Raw genomic sequence first — 17,616 nt, 5'->3', positions numbered from 1 at the left:
ATGGCTGCTTAAAGGTGCTGTAACACACCCTTCTTTATTACAAAATGAGCATGGATCCAAATACTTTTTGTAGATCTGAAATAGTTTGAACATCCATTTAAAGTACCACTGCAGAAACCCAGGATTTCCAGTTATTTGCGGACTTTAAAATGTGATCTAGCCCTTTTTTTTAAAAAAGAAGCATATGTGTATTGGGCTTTACAATAAAATAAGAGAACCACAACTTATTTACATCACAATATAGTCCTTAATTTTTTTGGGATTTGCGTTGACTAATCAACAAATGGCTATTTTTCAAGAGGTTCATTATAAAGTACAGTAATTGAAATGCTGATTCCCACTTTGTAATTAAATGAGCAAAAAAGGATGAAAGGCACAGGAGAACATGGGGGCTCTTGAGTGTATGACATCATGGTATAGTAAAGGTTCATTTGTTAGTACTGAACTGAATTTAATGAAATCATTTCAAAACATTTGGAGGCAGGGAGTGCTACGAGACATTCAATATCTCAAAAGTGAAAGAATCATTCCAGGTAAAATCAACTACAGTATTCAAAACCCTGAATATTACACAGGTGACATTTTATATAGACGGTCGACATTGGAAAACATCAATACTTGATTGTTTTTATGTATTCCAAAGTAGAGAATGCAATATCAAAATAGACCATAAGATTGTGTTTTCTGTCAAAGTTCGACATTAGCGTAAAACAACCATTCCAGGAATTTGAGGAATGGTATTGTGGAGGTCTGATAGTAGACTGACAGGTGCCAATCAGGAAAGTCCGGGAAAGGAATCAATCTGGACTGTGTCCTGAATGGAAGATCCTTGGCTTGAGTAAGATATGCGTATCCTCATTTTAAGGTTGACCTGGAGGGCGTGGGTGAGATGGAGAAGATGAAATTTGAATGACGTATTTCCGCGAGGGGTCAGGCTCAAGAAAATACCATTAGAATGGGGAAGATAACAGGTATCCGTGTGCATCACCTTGTTTGGGTTGTTGAGAAGCACCAACTGGGTCACCGGAGCGAAGCCTCGTGCAGGAAGAGCATTCCCGCTGGGGGCCTTCATGTGTAAGTGGACACTCTGAAATCATCCAATACACAGGTGAGGACACCAAACACACAGTTTGCTCATGTCGTTAGTTAACGTGTAGTTGTCCTAATAGTTTTTCTAGTACTATGCTGCATTGTCTTACTAGTTAGGACAGAGAGCGAATCGAATGGATGTTGAATAAATGCTCGAATGGTTTTCCATAAGCAACAAGAATTTTAACACCTCAGTGAGGCTCGTATACCGCAGCTTGAAGCAATCATTTAGAAATTTCTCAACTCTGGCTGAAATCAGAATGAAAATAACCCCAAATTCTTTTCAATTGGGACACATTTACATCACAATTGTGTCCCAAAGTGCTCTGTTCCTCGCAATTCTGACGAAAAGGCGGAAAACCTTGGGCACAGCAGCCTGGAGAGCGAAGCTTGCGATGTCTGAGTCAGAGGAGTTGCTTCCTTTCAGGGTCACTGTCAGGCTCGAGTCGGAATGTTTCTCACAGCTGAGTGTCAAAGTTACACCGTTCTTCTCGTACACCGTCACTGCTGGGGCTATGAGACAAGTAACATGATAATGTGGTACAAGCCTAGACAAAACACGACTCGTTCTTTTCAAATATGTGACCCTCTCACACGAAAAACGATGGGTCATGTTTTTGATCTACATCCATTTTCTGAAAAGGCATTAAAGATGCTTTTGAATGATGTATCATTGTGGTAATCAGGTCACATTTAAAGATTGGAAGCAGCTTTTCAGCGTTAGCCTAGCAACAAGGATGTTTTGTTTCCCCTTTTCTTCTTGTTGGATAGTCCACGTGTGTGTAGAACTCGGACCTGGCGCCAGGGGGGTGGGCTCAAAGCCTCCCAACAGATCCAGAAGGTCCCCTCCGGCAGGCTTGGCTGTGTTTATGGGCTGGACGAGTACTGTGTCGGCTTGAACGGACCCCTCGGAGTGCCCAAGCAGGTCCAAAAGATCACATATCTTAAGAAAACCAAACAGCTATGCATCATTATTCATTCCAAACCCACAATGATAAAATAAGAACGCTAATTAAAGTGGGATGCCAGAAATGCAAATGAAGACACAGACTGATACAAAACAATGGCAGCCATGTTGGCAGACTAAATTCTCGACTTCTGACTCACCGAGTGATCTTATGCCAGGCAGAACAATACAAACTGGTTAGCTGAGCTTTATTACCATTGATTTAGCAGAACACACAAAGATGAAATGATGCTCAGGCAGGAAAGCTGCTTTAGATAACAAATAAAACCCATCCACCTTATTTACCTGAATAAATAAGCACAAACTCAAAGCTAGTACATAGAAATCAACACTTAGTTGCACTTAAATCATTTGGCATAAAAGTGCATCGACACTGGTGTCATGTGCTCCGAGGGCATCAGAATTGTACCTGGTTAGCGGGCTGCTGTGGCAGCAGGGCCTCTTTCGGCTTCACCTTGCCCACCTCCATCTCTTTGATGACATCCCCCATCGAGTCCCCGTTGGTATGACCCGGAGAGTTCCTCTCAATCACAGGCATTCTCTCCAGCACTGCTGCCCTGTGGAGACAGTGAACGTCTGTCTCAGTACTTCAACAAGAATATCTATGTTTTTGTCCTCTTGGCATTATACTACAGTGTTTTCCCTCCAACATTCAAATCCTCACAAACCTCATGTGGTCATATTTTCTGAAGAGCGCGTTGTATTCCACTGCCCTCTGCTGGAGCTCCACATCTGTACAGCTGCCGTAAATGCTTACAATGCTTCTTATTCGACTAAAAAAAACAGACAGACGTGAAAATATGGACATGGGAGTTACAAGATTTATAGAATTTTTCAGTGTTTTTTCGTATATTAACATTTTGGCCCATTTTGGTGATTAATTCAATCCCATTAAACATTTTCAATTTAGCTTTATTTGGAAAGGGACTATAATACTATCAAGCACCCTAAGCAGTAAACAATATAGAAGAGTTGTGTTCATGTTGGGACAGCATGGAACCACTACGAGCTGTTAAGTGTGTCTTACTCGACATTGTCATTGATTCGGGTGCTCAGTTTCATGGTGGCGGTGAGAGCAAAGCCTCTTGTCGCCGGGGTTGACATGTGAGACTGTAGAACCGTTTCCAACGCATCCAGCACGCTGTCGGCAGTCACCTAATTGGAATGATTAACAATAGTGAACAAAAAAACAAAAGATCTTTTCCTTTATGAAAAAAAACAAACAAAAAAAACAAAAAAACCAGTCTGCTCCGCTTACCTCAATGGGCTCCATCTCTTGACACTCTCCTCCAAGTAGCAGGTCCCCATACTCTCCAATGCACCAGCATGCCACCTGAACTAGCGGTTGCTGTAGACACCCATAAAATGTATACAACTGTGTACAAAACGTGTAATGTGTCTGCATGGAACATGGAGATGTTACACTAAGAAATTATTGTAACTGCATCAGCATTTTATGGCAGAGAAGTGTTTTTCATACAAATATTTACTGTAATTACTTCTGCGTTAGCAAAGGTTAGTGACAGAATTGAGCACGTTTCAATGTTGCTACAAAAATTGTACTTTGCCGGAGCAAAGAATTGCAGAAAAAACACACACACACACACACACCTGAGAGATGTCAGCGAGGAGTGCTCGGTAAAGCTTGTGGACGGTGTAACGGTGAAGCTCAGAAGCATTGGTGATGAGCAGGATCAGGTTGGGGACAGTTTCATCTCTTACATCACCTCCGGCCTATCAGTGCAGGAATTGGGAACAAACAGGAGCGCATAAACACATTTTCAGACACTTTCACACACACCTGACAACTGATGCAAGAATTTAACTTGCCCTACTGACTTTCTATCACATACAAAACGGAAACAGTTAACCAGGTTGTCAAAATGTATCTATAAATAAAGATGAGTTGAGTAATGATTGAATTTTGCTGAAACAGAATTATGTGATGGGTGGAACGGTGGTCAAATAGTTAGCACATTCTAAGGACCGGGTTCAAATCCGGCCTCGCCTGTGTGGAGTTTGCATGTTCTCCCCGTGCCTGCGTGGGTTTTCTCCGGGTACTCCATTTTCCTCCCCCATTTCAAAAACGTACATGGTAGGTTAATTGAGGTCTCTAAATTGCCTATAGGTGTGAATGTGAAAGATTGTTTGTCTATATGTGCCCTGCGATTGGCTGGCGACCAGTTTAGGGTGTACCCCGTCTCTCTCGTTAGCAGAGATAGGCGCCACCACGCCCGCAACCCTAGTGAGGAGAAGCCGTACGTTGTCAGCGTATGATTGAAACTTACATTTCATGCTTAGTGTCTGAGGAGTTCTGCAGTTGTTTTGGTGAAAGCAACTCAAAATGAACACGGACGTAGATGCCCATTACAATTCAGAGACAGTAATGTAACTAAATGGCAGTAACTAATAAGAGACAACAACAACTTGGAAGTAAATTGTCCAAAAATGTTGATTTTTTCGACAACCGTGTGGAGCACAGTCTCTTTGGTGAGCAAATGTAAGATCATTCAGGCAGAAACAGCAATAATAAATTAATGCAATAGTGCATTTATTGGTCAGATTTATTGATGGTCATAGTAACTGGTCATCCTGAAGGCAGGAGTCGCACACATAACCTCGTTGAAGGCAACGATGTGTGTAACGTTGCGTCAGCATTTACCATGGTGAGGACATGCAGGATGGTGTCAATGTGCCAGCGCTGGGAGGGTGCGTACCTGACAAACACACACAATGGTGCTTTAGAGCAGGTCAGAAATCCATCTGTGTCTTCACTGCCGTGAACACGCGCACAGAAGCTGTGGTGACATCGCCACACTGCCACTGAGGCATACAATAATGTCTTTGAGAGTAGACACAGGCACACTGAGCTGTGTGCCACGCAATGGCAGGAAAGCAATCCCTGGGATCACATGCAATTGTGAATGTTTGCATGCCGGCTTAGATAACATGAATGCATGCATGATTCACTCACCTCTCCGCGGCATGGAAAATACCGCTGGCTGCTTCGGCTCTGAGTTCGGGGGGACAGGAGGAAAGGAATGCGAGCAGCTCCTTCATCATGGAGCGGATGTTGCTGGCAGACACCAATGCTAAGGAGAGGTCTAACGCACGGCTAAACGAATGAAAATGGTCCTGGAAATTAGCTCTCGTTTTAAACTGGTTCATGTACTATGAAGCAGGTGGAAAGTTACCGTTTGACAGAAGCATCCGGGTCCTTCAAGCAGTCCACGATGGTTCCTCTGTGCCGCTGCACTGCAATGTTGTCTGTCCCAACAATCTTTTGTAGGGATGTCATGGCAATGTATCTGGACAGGCACACAGCAACATAAATCCAGCAAAATAGTAAGCGCGAGCTTTATTCAAATAAATAAATAAAATCAAAAAATGAATAAATCACAAATGTAGGAGAAAACCGGAGTACCCGGAGAAAACCCCACGCAGGCACGGGGAGAACATGCAAACTCCACACAGGCAAAGCCGGATTTGACCCGGGTCCTCAGAACTGTGAGGCAGATGGGCTAAACAGTCGGCCATTATGTCGCCTATTAATAATTAAAATAATAATAATAGTAAATTTTGTTAATTTCCCTTGTATCGTATCTTTTTTTCATTCTGCTAAAACAATATTAACCCTTAAACTTTGACAGCAACACCTTATCACCTGAGCTGTCACATGCATGATAAAAAACAAAAAAAGATGTCCCATTATCGCCACAAAGTAATAAAGGCCCCTGCAGGGAAAAACCGGGCAACCCTGTGTAGTGACCTCATGTCCCTTAAAGATAAGAGCTAGGAAAAATATTACTATAACAAACCCCAGAGGTACAATTGATGAGCATTCACCCTGCCTTGCAGACAGAAAGTGACCTTCTAGTGTGGCTCCAGAGATAATGTACCAGACCAAAGTGATGAGATAGCTCAGACTGATGACAACCTGTCAGGAAGTTGCCAGTGGCCTCGAGGAACAAAAATGTACAGAAAAGGAAGCAGAGGATGGGGGAAGAGATGAAAATGAGGAAAAGGAATTTGGGGTCGAAAGCTGTTAAGCTGCACTGACCGAATGTTCCTGTCGTTATTAAGAAGGAAGCGACCCAGGATGTTCACAGCCAGGATCTGAGGAAATAAGTGTATATTTATGAATTGCTGTGATTGAATAGAATAGTAACTAGTAAGTATTGTGAATGTACCGCACCCCATTCAAAAGTGTCTCTCACCCTGAGGCCACTTTCGGACTTGATGTCCAGCACCGTAAGAACAGTCTCATACAGCACAGCATTGCCCACAGTCTTAGTGCTATCTGTGTTGGTAGCTACCTATACAAAAGCATATCCACACAAAATCATCCATTAGATTCCCTGTTGCAAACAACAACATTAAACAGCTAGCCTCAAGTGTGAGACAATGAGGCATGCGCTGTAAGCATTAATCAAACCTGAGCTAGTAGATCATTCATGGTGTCGCTAGCTGCCTCGTTGTTGTGACCTAGGATTCGCAGCAGTCTCAAGATGCGGACCTACGAATGGAGGAGACTTTTTTTTTTTTTTTTTTAACAGGCAAGGATTTGTTTGTGTGTAACATCCTGTCTACAGATGGTGATTCTATTTTTTTTATTTTATTTTTTTAAATGTATGAACGCTAGGTAGGCAGCGGTGACTGAATACAAATAACTTCCCAAACATGACTGATATTTTTTGTGTATGCGTGGTCAGAAACTTAAATCTCTAACAAAGTTTCATCTGGATTAAATTCAGATAGGTGAACAGAATTTCCCACAAATCAGATGTGACAAGGAAATTGCCATTGAAAAATAGTAGGAGCTCTAAATTTACATCATATCAGGTTGTGTGCTCTTAATAGTTAAAAGGAAGCAGTTTCATAAATCAAGATCAAATGAAACCATATTAGGAGCAATTCTGGATATGGATGAAATGTTAGCTCCTTTGAGCTAATATAGATGGACTGAGGTCTGCCCTCTTTGAGAGCTCCATGTTGCACTGGCTCTTCTTCCACTTTATTAGCTTGAGACACAAGCATCTCACTGCTGATGGGGAGGAGCATGTTAGCCTGTGACCTTTCCCACTAGATTCAGGTTAAGTGTTTAAAGGCTGCCGTACACCGAGTGACGCGGCCTAATGAGAGTGAATTGCTGCACAGTGTGCAGGGTTCTGCAACTCGTTTGCATGTATGGCCTACCGTCCACAATTAGTTTTGCTGCGATTCAGAATTTAAATTGCAAGTGAACAATAATGCAATGTTGCAGATATAACAGCCAATCAAAAATGCCATGTCATATCACATGAGCTTAGATCAATAAAAACAAGAGCTGGTTCAAATCTTGCCTCGTCTGTGTGGAGTTTGCATGTTCTCCCTGTGCCTGTGCGGATTTTCTCCGGGTACTCCGGTTTCCTCCCGCATTCCAAAAACATGCATGGTAGGTTAATTGAAGGCTCTAAATTCCCCATAGGTGTGAATGTGAGTGCGAAAGATTGTTTGTTTATATGTGCCCTGCGATTGGCTGGCAACCAGTTCAGGGTATACCCCGCCTCTCGCCCGAAGATAGCTGGGATAGGCTCCAGCACGACCGCAACCCTAGTGAGGATAAGCGATGTAGAAAATGGATGGATGGGTAATAATAGGATAGTATAGTCTATGTGGCGCTTCAAAACATTGTTTTACGATAATAACACGGGGGGATCGGATCGCTCTTTTGCTGTTGAGTCTGTATGTGTGCCAGGGTAAATCGTTGACTATGATTTGTTCACATTTGTCCAATTCGGTCGTCTCGCTGGGTGTGCAATTAGCTGTATTAAAGTGTAGACAAACCTGTAGGAAAGGATCACTGATCCCTGCCACATCATGCTCTGGAGAGTAACTGGAAGTGACCAAGCCTTTCATAATGTGAACCAGATCTGGGACCGCCTGCAATATACACAGACACTGTCTAAGTAGACATGCTAAACTCAGGTAGTCAAGGGCCTTCACTTCTGAACAAGACTATAGGGGAGGTGCATTCAAGTTTGTCCCTGAAGATGTTTGTAGAGCATTTCACTGTATAAACAAGGGAATGTAGAGTTCTGCAGGCCAGTTGTTTAACAGTTTATGTTAGCATCTTAAGTGAATTTACTTAGTGTTATCAGTCCCAAAGTGTGTGTGCACTTGTAGTGTGTGTGTGTGTGTGTGTGTGTGTGGGGTGGGGGTTTGGGAGGGGGTCCTTTGCACCTTTCTGAAGCGCTTCAGTGTCTCTGGATTACACTCACAGAGCACAGTGATGAGCACTACAGCACCGTGGAGCACACCTTGAGAGAAACAGAGCCAAAACTTTTGAGTACAAACCACCCACGAAATGTTTGTCTCAGACAGGTGCAGACGGTATACTGACCGTGGTGCTTCTCAGACAGGAGAGAGCGAGCTGTTGGGGCAAAGAGTTCCCAGAGATCTGGAACCTTTCTAACAATGTATATGGCACACAGTGCAGCCTTGGTAAACAAGAGAATGACATCAGTGACATTGATCCATTGCTTGTTTAATCCAGAACCGAACTATATTAACTGTATTGATTACCTAAGGAACAGTACAAACAATCTCAGTATTACCTGATCACTCTTACTGCTTTCCCTTATTGTTGTTGGTTTTTTTTTGCATTTAGTTAGCGATTAAGAATGAAATTGTTTATGGTATTATGGTTTACCTATAAACTGCTAATTACTGTTATTACTGTACTAAGCATTGCCGAGAGTAGTAGTTGTTTTTCCATCTTTTTACACCCGGTTCACGGTGCAACAACAAATATTTGGTTGTTGCCGTTTTCAAATGTGTTTGACTTCCAGGTTCCATTCTATAATGGACAGGATTTTTTTTTTATGTAAATAATGAGAAGCTTTTTACCTTCTTCTTAATATAAGAATTAGAGGCTCGAAGCAGCCTCTCGATCTCTGGGGCGAGATCTTTGCACATCTCTGCTGAGCCTATGCAAGCGAGTGTGCACAGAGCCAGAGACTGCACATACTGGCTACTGTGTGACAGGTCACTGAAAGGCAAGAAAAGCACACGACTGCTGTATTATATGATGAATGAAATTCGAAAAAGCTTTGTAATTTCTGATTTCCACTTTCTCCTTATATGTTGTGAGAAATTTGAAGTTCCTGATTGGAATGGGCTACTTACTTCTTTATAGAATTGGTGATGAGCAAACTGGCATCCTGCTTCTCATCCAGCAGCATCATGGCTCCCAGGTAGCCTACACGCTTTTCACTGTAACGAGGGCTGGCGATCATGCGAACACACTCCATCTAACAGCGAGAATGAAAACGCCGTTAAATGAAAAGTATACGACAGAAGACATGCCTCAAAAGAAATTCGGATCTCTTTGCACGTTCCAGTGGAAATCAGGAATAGCTCCAAAACAGCTGAGCTAGACCCAGGGCGGACTCGGTGGTAAACATATCCATCCATCCATCCATCCATTTTCTGAGCCGCTTATCCTCACTAGGGTCGCGGGCGTGCTGGAGCCTATCCCAGCTATCATCGGGCAGGAGGCGGGGTACACCCTGAACTGGTTGCCAGCCAATCGCAGTGCACATACAAACAAACAACATTCACACTCACATTCACACCTACGGGCAATTTAGAGTCCCCAATTAATGCATGTTTTTGGGATGTGGGAGGAAACCGGAGTGCCCGGAGAAAACCCACGCAGGCACGGGGAGAACATGCAAACTCCACACAGGTGGGACCAGGGATTGAACCCCGCTCCTCAGAACTGTGAGGCTGACGCTCTAACCAGTCGGTCACCGTGCTGCCTGGTAAACATATGAAATATGAATTTAAATCCTCCGCACATTCCTGAGTTCCAGAAGCTTTTCTGCCGAGAGGCCTGAAATCAGGTCATTCGTATTTTCCGAGCTTATCTATGTCACTAGTGAAGATCTCCGCCTACCTCTCTGCCAACGAGCCAGCGCTGTCAAAATAACAACACGTGTGCTCTCACAAGTAGTGAGGGTTGGGTCTTCTACATGGAGGCAACCAATCAGAGGAAAGGGGGCAGTCTTAGCCAAATATGGACAAAGCGGATACAAAACTGGGTCAAACAGAAGTAGCTGTAAGAGGGGCCTTTTTTGGACACTTGTATGAGAAAACCAAGGTGATTTTTGTTTTTAATAAAATTGACACTTTTATACTAAGTCCATGTTAGAGAGGGTGTTGCCGAAGGTACAGGAAGCACAGAGTTGGGTTGGTGACGTCATCAATAAATGACTTGCACGGAATAAGACTTTTTGCCGTCTGTTGAACTCATAGTATACAACACCGATATCCTAGTTGATTTTAGACCTTTTGGAGGGAAAGGTCATTTGTGTTTGCAGACATATGCCACAAACACCAATTTCCACACTAAATTGACAAGTGTAATTCAAAAGCTTGGTGGTGAAGTGCTACCTGCACGAGTGAAAATCACAAGGAGAATCACCTGGGAGAGTCTCCAAAAACACCAAAAAGTCACAAGATCTTAACCTACAGTGGCAGGCTTAATCATCTGGCCACAGCTGCCAAACCTCTAATACGTGTGTGTGTGTGTGTGTGTGTGTGTGTGTGTGTATATATATATATATATATATATATATATAGACAATTATTATTAAAAAAATAAAAATACAAAATAAAAAAACCTCAGCCCCCAAAGCCAGTATCAGGGTTAGAAGCAGACATTTTAGGCTCATTTTGGGCATTTCCAGGGGTCCTTCAAAGATGAACTACAGACTTTGTCCGATTACTATTTACTACCAATTGTGAACCATTTTATATATAACAGACAATATAGTCATGCTCTAAAATATTGGCAATATTGGGGGGTCATAGGCCAGCGGAAATACAGTTTTACATTTAGAGCTTTGCAGACTTGCAAGTCGACCCATTCTATTTTGTTCATCAAGTATTTGGAGCTTTTACACTTTCAGGGAAAACATTTCCATTGTGAAGTGACTCAGATGCACCATCTGCCATGATGGTTTCTCATCACACTCCATCCATCCATCCATTTTCTTAACCGCTTATCCTCAATAGGGTCGCGGGCTGCTGGAGCCTATCCTAGCCATCTTCCGGCGGGAGGCATGGTACACCCTGAACTGGTCGCCAGCCAATCGCAGGGCACATAGAAACAACCAACCATTCACACTCACATTCATACACCTACGGGCAATTTAGAGTCTCTAATCAATCTACCGTGCATTTTTTGTGGATGTGGGAGGAAACCGGAGTGCCTGGAGAAAACCCACTCAGGCACGGGGAGAACATGCAAACTCTACACAGGCGGGGCCGGGATTTGAACCCCGGTCCCCATAACTGTGAGGCAGATGCGCTAACCAGTCGCTCACTGTGCCAGCCTGATCGCATTCATCTCTATTAACTCAAATCCTCTCACCTGACCAAAGTGTGCTGGGTAGCCAAGCATGTGCACATAGAGAAGCTTGGCCAGGTTGTGAGACCGGCCGTCGTCGTCAGATTGTCTGAATTGTGCCCGGATGGCAGCGCATTCCCTCTGTATGACACCCCGCTCCTCACACTGAGTCCTGGCTGACCTGATGGCCCGGATCATCTCCTGCAGTGGTATCGATGGAGACATGGCTGTGTGTGTGTGTGTGAGAGAGAGAGAGAGAGAGAGAGAGAGAGAGAGAGAGAGAGAGAGAGAGAGAGAGAGAGAGAGAGAGAGAAATAGAAAGGTTAGAATAGATTCAAATAGTCCGTTTACTTCTGCATCTGACATTCATACAAATATATATCGGCCCATTATAAATACCACTTATTCCCGTAGTTTAATGCTGACGGTACGCAATACATTTGTAGATGTTTTCAAGTTAGTGAAACTTAACGGCGCATTACGGCGCTTTTGAATGTGTAAAAATAGACATTGGGTTGTGGTGTTAACAAGTTATTTTGATACTACCTCCACCAACGACACAGGTCTCTCAGGCGGCGTAGCCGGTGGCTAAACCTTTCGTCGCGCCGAGCTAACAGTGGAGAGGGTGTCACGCTAAAGAGATGGATAGATTAGCATGACAGTCTACTGATGTGGACGATTGCTGTCATATATATATAAAAAAAACATGCTCAACAATGCGTAGAGTACGCCATTAAAAACATAAACAAACTACCTTTGCACACATCCGCAACCGCCCTGGTGGACACCAATCTTGGCGCTGTACTCGTGAACAAACACATAACTGATGCCAGTGGTGAGTCATTTCCTTGTACAATCTTTCAAAATAAATTATGTTGCGAGTCATTTTCTTATATAATCTTTCAAAATAAATGTAGTATGTTTTTAAAAATCGCGGTACAAGGTGTTTTTGCATTGTTGGATGAATAATAATTAAGACAAGGAGAATTATTCAATGCAATGGTGTCAAAGCGTTATCAATACTTTTATTTTGAATACAATATATTCCGTTTCCGGATTAACGCCAACTACTGTCCAAAAGCTTTTCCCATGACTTCCGCAATTCCTTGCTGTGTGTGTGGTGTTGAAGCAGGTGGACGAAACCTGATGAAACATTGATGCGAGTGCTGCCTTCTTTCACAGCACCATATCACTCCATCAAGACAAACACATTCTGAAGAAAGGCGTTACACTAAGGAAAAAATATTTGTTGCATTAACAGTTTTATTTTCTTATGAATGATGCAGCATATTACACACCATATGAATTTATGAGAAGGACTAATTAAGGAATTGTTATAACCAATAGCTTATGACTATTTCTTAATAGGATTTCAATCCGATGATAAAAACAATTCAAAACATAGGCTATGTGCATTTGGTCATTCAAGTTTTAACGCCTGGAGCGTGATAACGTTAACAACATACAGTGCTGGAATTATAAATACAACCTGAACATTAAAATACTAAATAAATGCATCACTTAAGAAAAAAGGAAGAGGGTTCGACAAACCCCAATTTGAACCGATATTCAATTGAATACCCAAAAAAGACAATATTCAAACTAATGAGTGTGTTTTTTTTTTTTTTTACAAATATTCTCATTGGCGGCAAGGTGAACAACGAGTTAGCACATCTGCCTCACAGTTCTGAGGACTCAGGTTCTTGGCTGTGCTGAGTTTGCATGTTCTCCCTGTGCCATGCATGGTAGGTTAATTTAAGACTTTTAAATTGTCCGTAGGTGTGAATGTGAGTGCGAATGGTTTGTTTGTTTATATGTGCCCTGCGATTACACTTATACAGCACTTTTCAAGGAAGGGAAGACGGACCGTGATGATGTGCTGAGTGCGCCGTTAAGCCCGCTGAAAGTGGAGAGTGCAACACAGACGGGTATGCTCAATGACATTACACCTAGCAATTGCTCTCCAAATGTCTGAGACTCTATGAACAGACAGGAAAAACAGGTACATAGTATAAATCCGGGTACTGATTTAGCCTTTGTATTGCATTATTTGATAGCATTATGCCTCTTGCTTCTACAGAGAAAAACAAACCACAAAAGTTTGAAAATCAGCAGAATTTTATGGATGGTCATTTATCGAGACTTTTTCACCACAGCCACAGTATTGGAACCCAACAGCTCCTGTGGGCTCATGCGTGGCTGTGATGTAGGCCATATTAGCAAAAACAAAAACAAGGTGTGGAAGGAGATGAAGATGGAAGATTGCTCAGGGCAGATTCCTGGAAAATCCATCCCTCCATCCATCCATCCATTTAACGGATTTGAACCCGGGTCCTCAGAACTGTGAGGCAGATGTACTAACTAGTGGTCCACCGTGCTGCCTCCTAGAAAGTCAGATTGATAAAATTCATAATAAAATGCTGTCTTAATTATGACGTTAGGATCTTGTTCACCTGTTTGGGTCCACTAGTTCCTCTGTAGTTGAGAAAATTCTAGCCTGCATCAGCAAAAGAGCCCTGAAGGAAGTAGACGGCAATGAGACCCATACCGTAGTCCTGGAGGCTCTCAAAGGCATGTTCTGGCTTTGAACAGTAATGGTGACCTGTGGAGTGGAAACAGATTGGAAGCATTATGTTTGCATAGTCTATTGTTTAAGCAGCAAACTGTGGTATATATTAAATAGAGATTCCCAACAACCCGGCCAAGACCATTACACACCTGTCAGTAAAACCCCCTTGGGAATGCAAGGGCAAAAGTAATACAGCCCGATAGTATTATGTTACACATTTTTAACTGAATATTGTACATTGAAATCTATTTTTAGAATTTGGAAATAAAATGTTTAAATAATTAATATACAGTCAATTTTCTTGTACCGTCACCTCTGGGTCAAAGGTGGGCACGCGCAATCCACAATAAATCCTTGCAGATAAAAGGACGACTTTTAGTGTGTTTCAACCAGAGGAAATAGCCAAGGCCTTGGATAAATACCGTTCTCAAACTTAGTAACGAAATAACTAAATAACTGTGTTGTCATGTGCTCTGACAGTGCCGCTGCATTAACTGTATGCCCATCTCGCTTCATCACTCGTTTGAATAAAAAAACATGTTTTAGTTGTCACTCAAGACTCCATATTGGCAGTGATACCAATCTCATGAGAATTTCTAAAGTCTGGTAAAACAGAGAGATGTCATGCTTGACGGTGTTCAAATCCAAGTCCCCTCCCGTCCCCCTCAAAAAGCAAAGAATTGAAAAATTTCAAAAAGTAGGTGGGATAGGGATTTCCCAACAACATAATCTGAAAAGAACAAGTACAGGTATTATTACCTTGCGCGAAACAATGAGAAAACCCGATTTTGGTGGACTTCCGCTAAATTCACGTGGCCGAAATCCGGCACAGTGAAATGGAAAGAAAATGGCAGAAGTCCGCTAAAATTGTGTTTTCTCATTGTTTCGCGCAAAATAATATTTGTTTTCAGATTACATTGTTGGGAAATCTACTTTTTTTTTTTTTTTTTAATTCAGATGAGATTTTCTGTGGTTCTGACAAAAATGAAAATATCCTTGATTTTGGCTTTGACAATCACACTTTCATAGGATTTGGACACGATAGAAAACTAAATAGACGTGATTCACTGTTTGTCTTGTTTTCTGTGAAGTTTGAAGCATATTATGACAATGCGCTTGCTCTCAGTTTGACCTGGAAAATGAGATGGCTTGAGCGGTCGCCATTAAAAAAAATAAAAAATCTGAAAATGGCCTGTTTAAGCATCTAATTTTCAACTAATAAGACATAAATAAGAATACTAAATAATAAGACATAAACATATGGGCATTTTTCTATCAGACTCAAGGTTTCGGTTAAACATTTTCTAATGATTTACACTGATTTCAGGACACCTGCACAACACTATCTCTGATTTGACTGATTTTTATTTCGTGATAGCATGGTGCTATTTTTTTCTTTTATGCCGTTTTTATCAGTTGTCAACAGTAAATATGATTGACATAATTAATCAGCTCAAAGACGCACTTGTCTTTATGCCTTGAAGCATTGTTCAAATGTCAGAATATACGTCGTCATCATCCTTTGATATCTTTGATACCTTTTTCTCCTCTGTCCTGTAAAAGTACTGATGGCATTTCACTGTGAATTCATGTAAGCGCCAATGAAAAACACAGTGTTGATCTAGTTGGAGTGCATCTTCCTTCCTTCTTTGGGAAAGTTGAGCACGTAAGGAATCTTAACTTTCCATCAATCCACTGTCTGTACCACTTTATCCTCACTAGGGTTGCGGGCGTGCTGGAGCCTATCCCAGCTGCCTTTGGGCGAGAGGCGGGGTACACCCTGAACTGGTCGGCAACCAATCGCAGGGCACATATAAACAAACAACCATTCACGCACACATTCACACATAAGGGCGTTTTAAGAGTCTTCAAGCAACCTACCAAGCATTTTTTTGGGATGTGGGAGGAAACCGGAGTGCATGGAGAAAACCCACGCAGGCACAGGGAGAACATGCAAACTCCACGCAGGCAGGGCCGGGATTTGAACCCTGGTCTTCAGGACTGTGAGGCATATGTGCTAACCAGTCAGGTCACCATGCCGCCAATCTTGACTTTTAGTCAAATAGAATTGATAGTGTTGTTTGTGTATTATGTTTCCACATGAGCTGTCGCCATTGCTGTCGCCTTCTCTTGGTACCAAAAAAAGAAATCCATGGAAACCATGATTTGCATTTCTCTTCTCTCGAATGTTGACGTTTAATGTTATATTTCATTTTTGACCACAACTACGTCTCTCGGCTTGTCTGGGAACGCCTTGGGATCCCCTCGGAAGAGCTGGAGGAAGTGGCTGGGGACAGGAAAGTCTGGGCTTCCCTGCTGAGGCTGAGGCTGCTGCCCCCACGACCCGACCTTGGATAAGCGGAAGACGATGGATGGAATGGCTATTCAGATATCTATTGCAGTATTAATAAATCATACAAATGTCTCTAAGCAATCATCTTCTCCTTCACATGAATTTGATTCATGTATATCCATCTTAACATGAACTTTTAAGATTTACACAATTCAGGAGGAAAAACATACTTGACTGGTGTTGCGATATCGCATAGATTTTTTAAATGAATTTTTTTAAATCCGTGGTAATGACAGTGAAATAGACCAATTTCAGGGGACTTATTTTGAAATGCCACATCAGATTTGGGTTTGACCACTTTTGTTGGTCTGGGGTTGTGCAGTGTCCCCCAGAACTGGACCGGTGTTGTGATATCTCAGATTTTTTTCCAGTCAGGGGTAATGACAGCAAAATATGCAGTTTTCATACTTTTATTTTGAAATACAATATCAGATCTTCATCAAACCACTTTTAGTGGAGTCCTCGGTGGTCTGTCACACAGATCCGGACTTGTCTTGCGATACCAATTATTATTTTAGGGTAGCTTTGGCTCAGTAGATACAACAGGTTCGGATCCCGGCTACGATTGGCGAAGTGTCCTTGGGCAAGACACTGAACCCTAATTTGCTCCCAGTGGGCCTGGCAGTGTCTCGCATGGCATCAGTCGCCCATTGGTTTTAGAATGTGTGTGTGAATGTGAGGCTTTGTAAAGCGCTTTGGGCACTGTGATGGTCTAGATAAAGCGCTATATAAGTGCAGTCCATTTACCATTTATTTTCCCCAAGATATCAAATAAAGTAAATTTTTTTAATGCATCTCAAGATTCAAATGAACCTTGCTGGTTGCATTCCTTAACCGAAGAGCATTGACGTCCGCCTTTTATTTTGAAGCTCCATTCGAGTGTGCGCCATCTTAGCAGTTAAGCCTAGCATAGCTAGCTAGCCCTTCGCGGTCTTTTGGGAAAAGATAATTTTTTTTCAAAAAACATACACACACACAAATAAGTACTCACCAGGGAAGGAAATTAAAGCTATCTTTCTCCGCAGCAGCGCCGCCACAAATTGTCGAATGTCGAGAAAGAACGCAAGCCGAGAGCGCAAGGAACAAGTGTCTGAGCGTTGCAATGGGCGGTCCCAATTCAAATTTCGAATCAAACATTTGTTTTGACTTCGTGAATGACAAAGGGAAACTATTACTTCAGCTTAGCAAAAAAAAAAAGTACATGTGTAAGATTTGTTTTAGAAAATTAAATGTATAAAACAATA

The 17,616-nt window shown here is 42.2% G+C and overlaps 1 protein-coding gene across 1 annotated transcript; it reads right to left on the bottom strand.

Moving 5' to 3' along the window:
- Positions 1-3: 3 nt before the first annotated feature.
- ap1g2 (adaptor related protein complex 1 subunit gamma 2) lies at positions 4-17,497 on the bottom strand. Its single transcript, XM_061797321.1, has 24 exons — positions 17,364-17,497; positions 13,904-14,052; positions 12,205-12,681; positions 11,475-11,677; positions 9,224-9,348; positions 8,945-9,086; positions 8,439-8,535; positions 8,279-8,355; positions 7,883-7,978; positions 6,492-6,572; positions 6,274-6,372; positions 6,117-6,172; positions 5,251-5,364; positions 5,031-5,171; positions 4,719-4,773; positions 3,668-3,790; positions 3,315-3,404; positions 3,084-3,211; positions 2,725-2,829; positions 2,466-2,613; positions 1,885-2,032; positions 1,451-1,602; positions 989-1,087; positions 4-871 (listed from the first exon to the last, which is right to left on the bottom strand). Exons 3-24 carry the CDS (start codon positions 12,269-12,271, stop codon positions 776-778), a joined length of 2,442 nt encoding a protein of 813 aa, XP_061653305.1. The 5' UTR covers positions 12,272-12,681; positions 13,904-14,052; positions 17,364-17,497; the 3' UTR covers positions 4-775.
- Between the last annotated feature and the right edge of the window lie 119 nt (positions 17,498-17,616).

The sequence above is a fragment of the Phyllopteryx taeniolatus genome, chromosome 14 (genome assembly GCF_024500385.1).
Source record: "Phyllopteryx taeniolatus isolate TA_2022b chromosome 14, UOR_Ptae_1.2, whole genome shotgun sequence".
Taxonomy (NCBI): domain Eukaryota; kingdom Metazoa; phylum Chordata; class Actinopteri; order Syngnathiformes; family Syngnathidae; genus Phyllopteryx; species Phyllopteryx taeniolatus.
The sequence above is the reverse complement of the archived record's forward strand: the minus strand, read 5'-3'. Positions and strand labels throughout refer to the sequence as shown.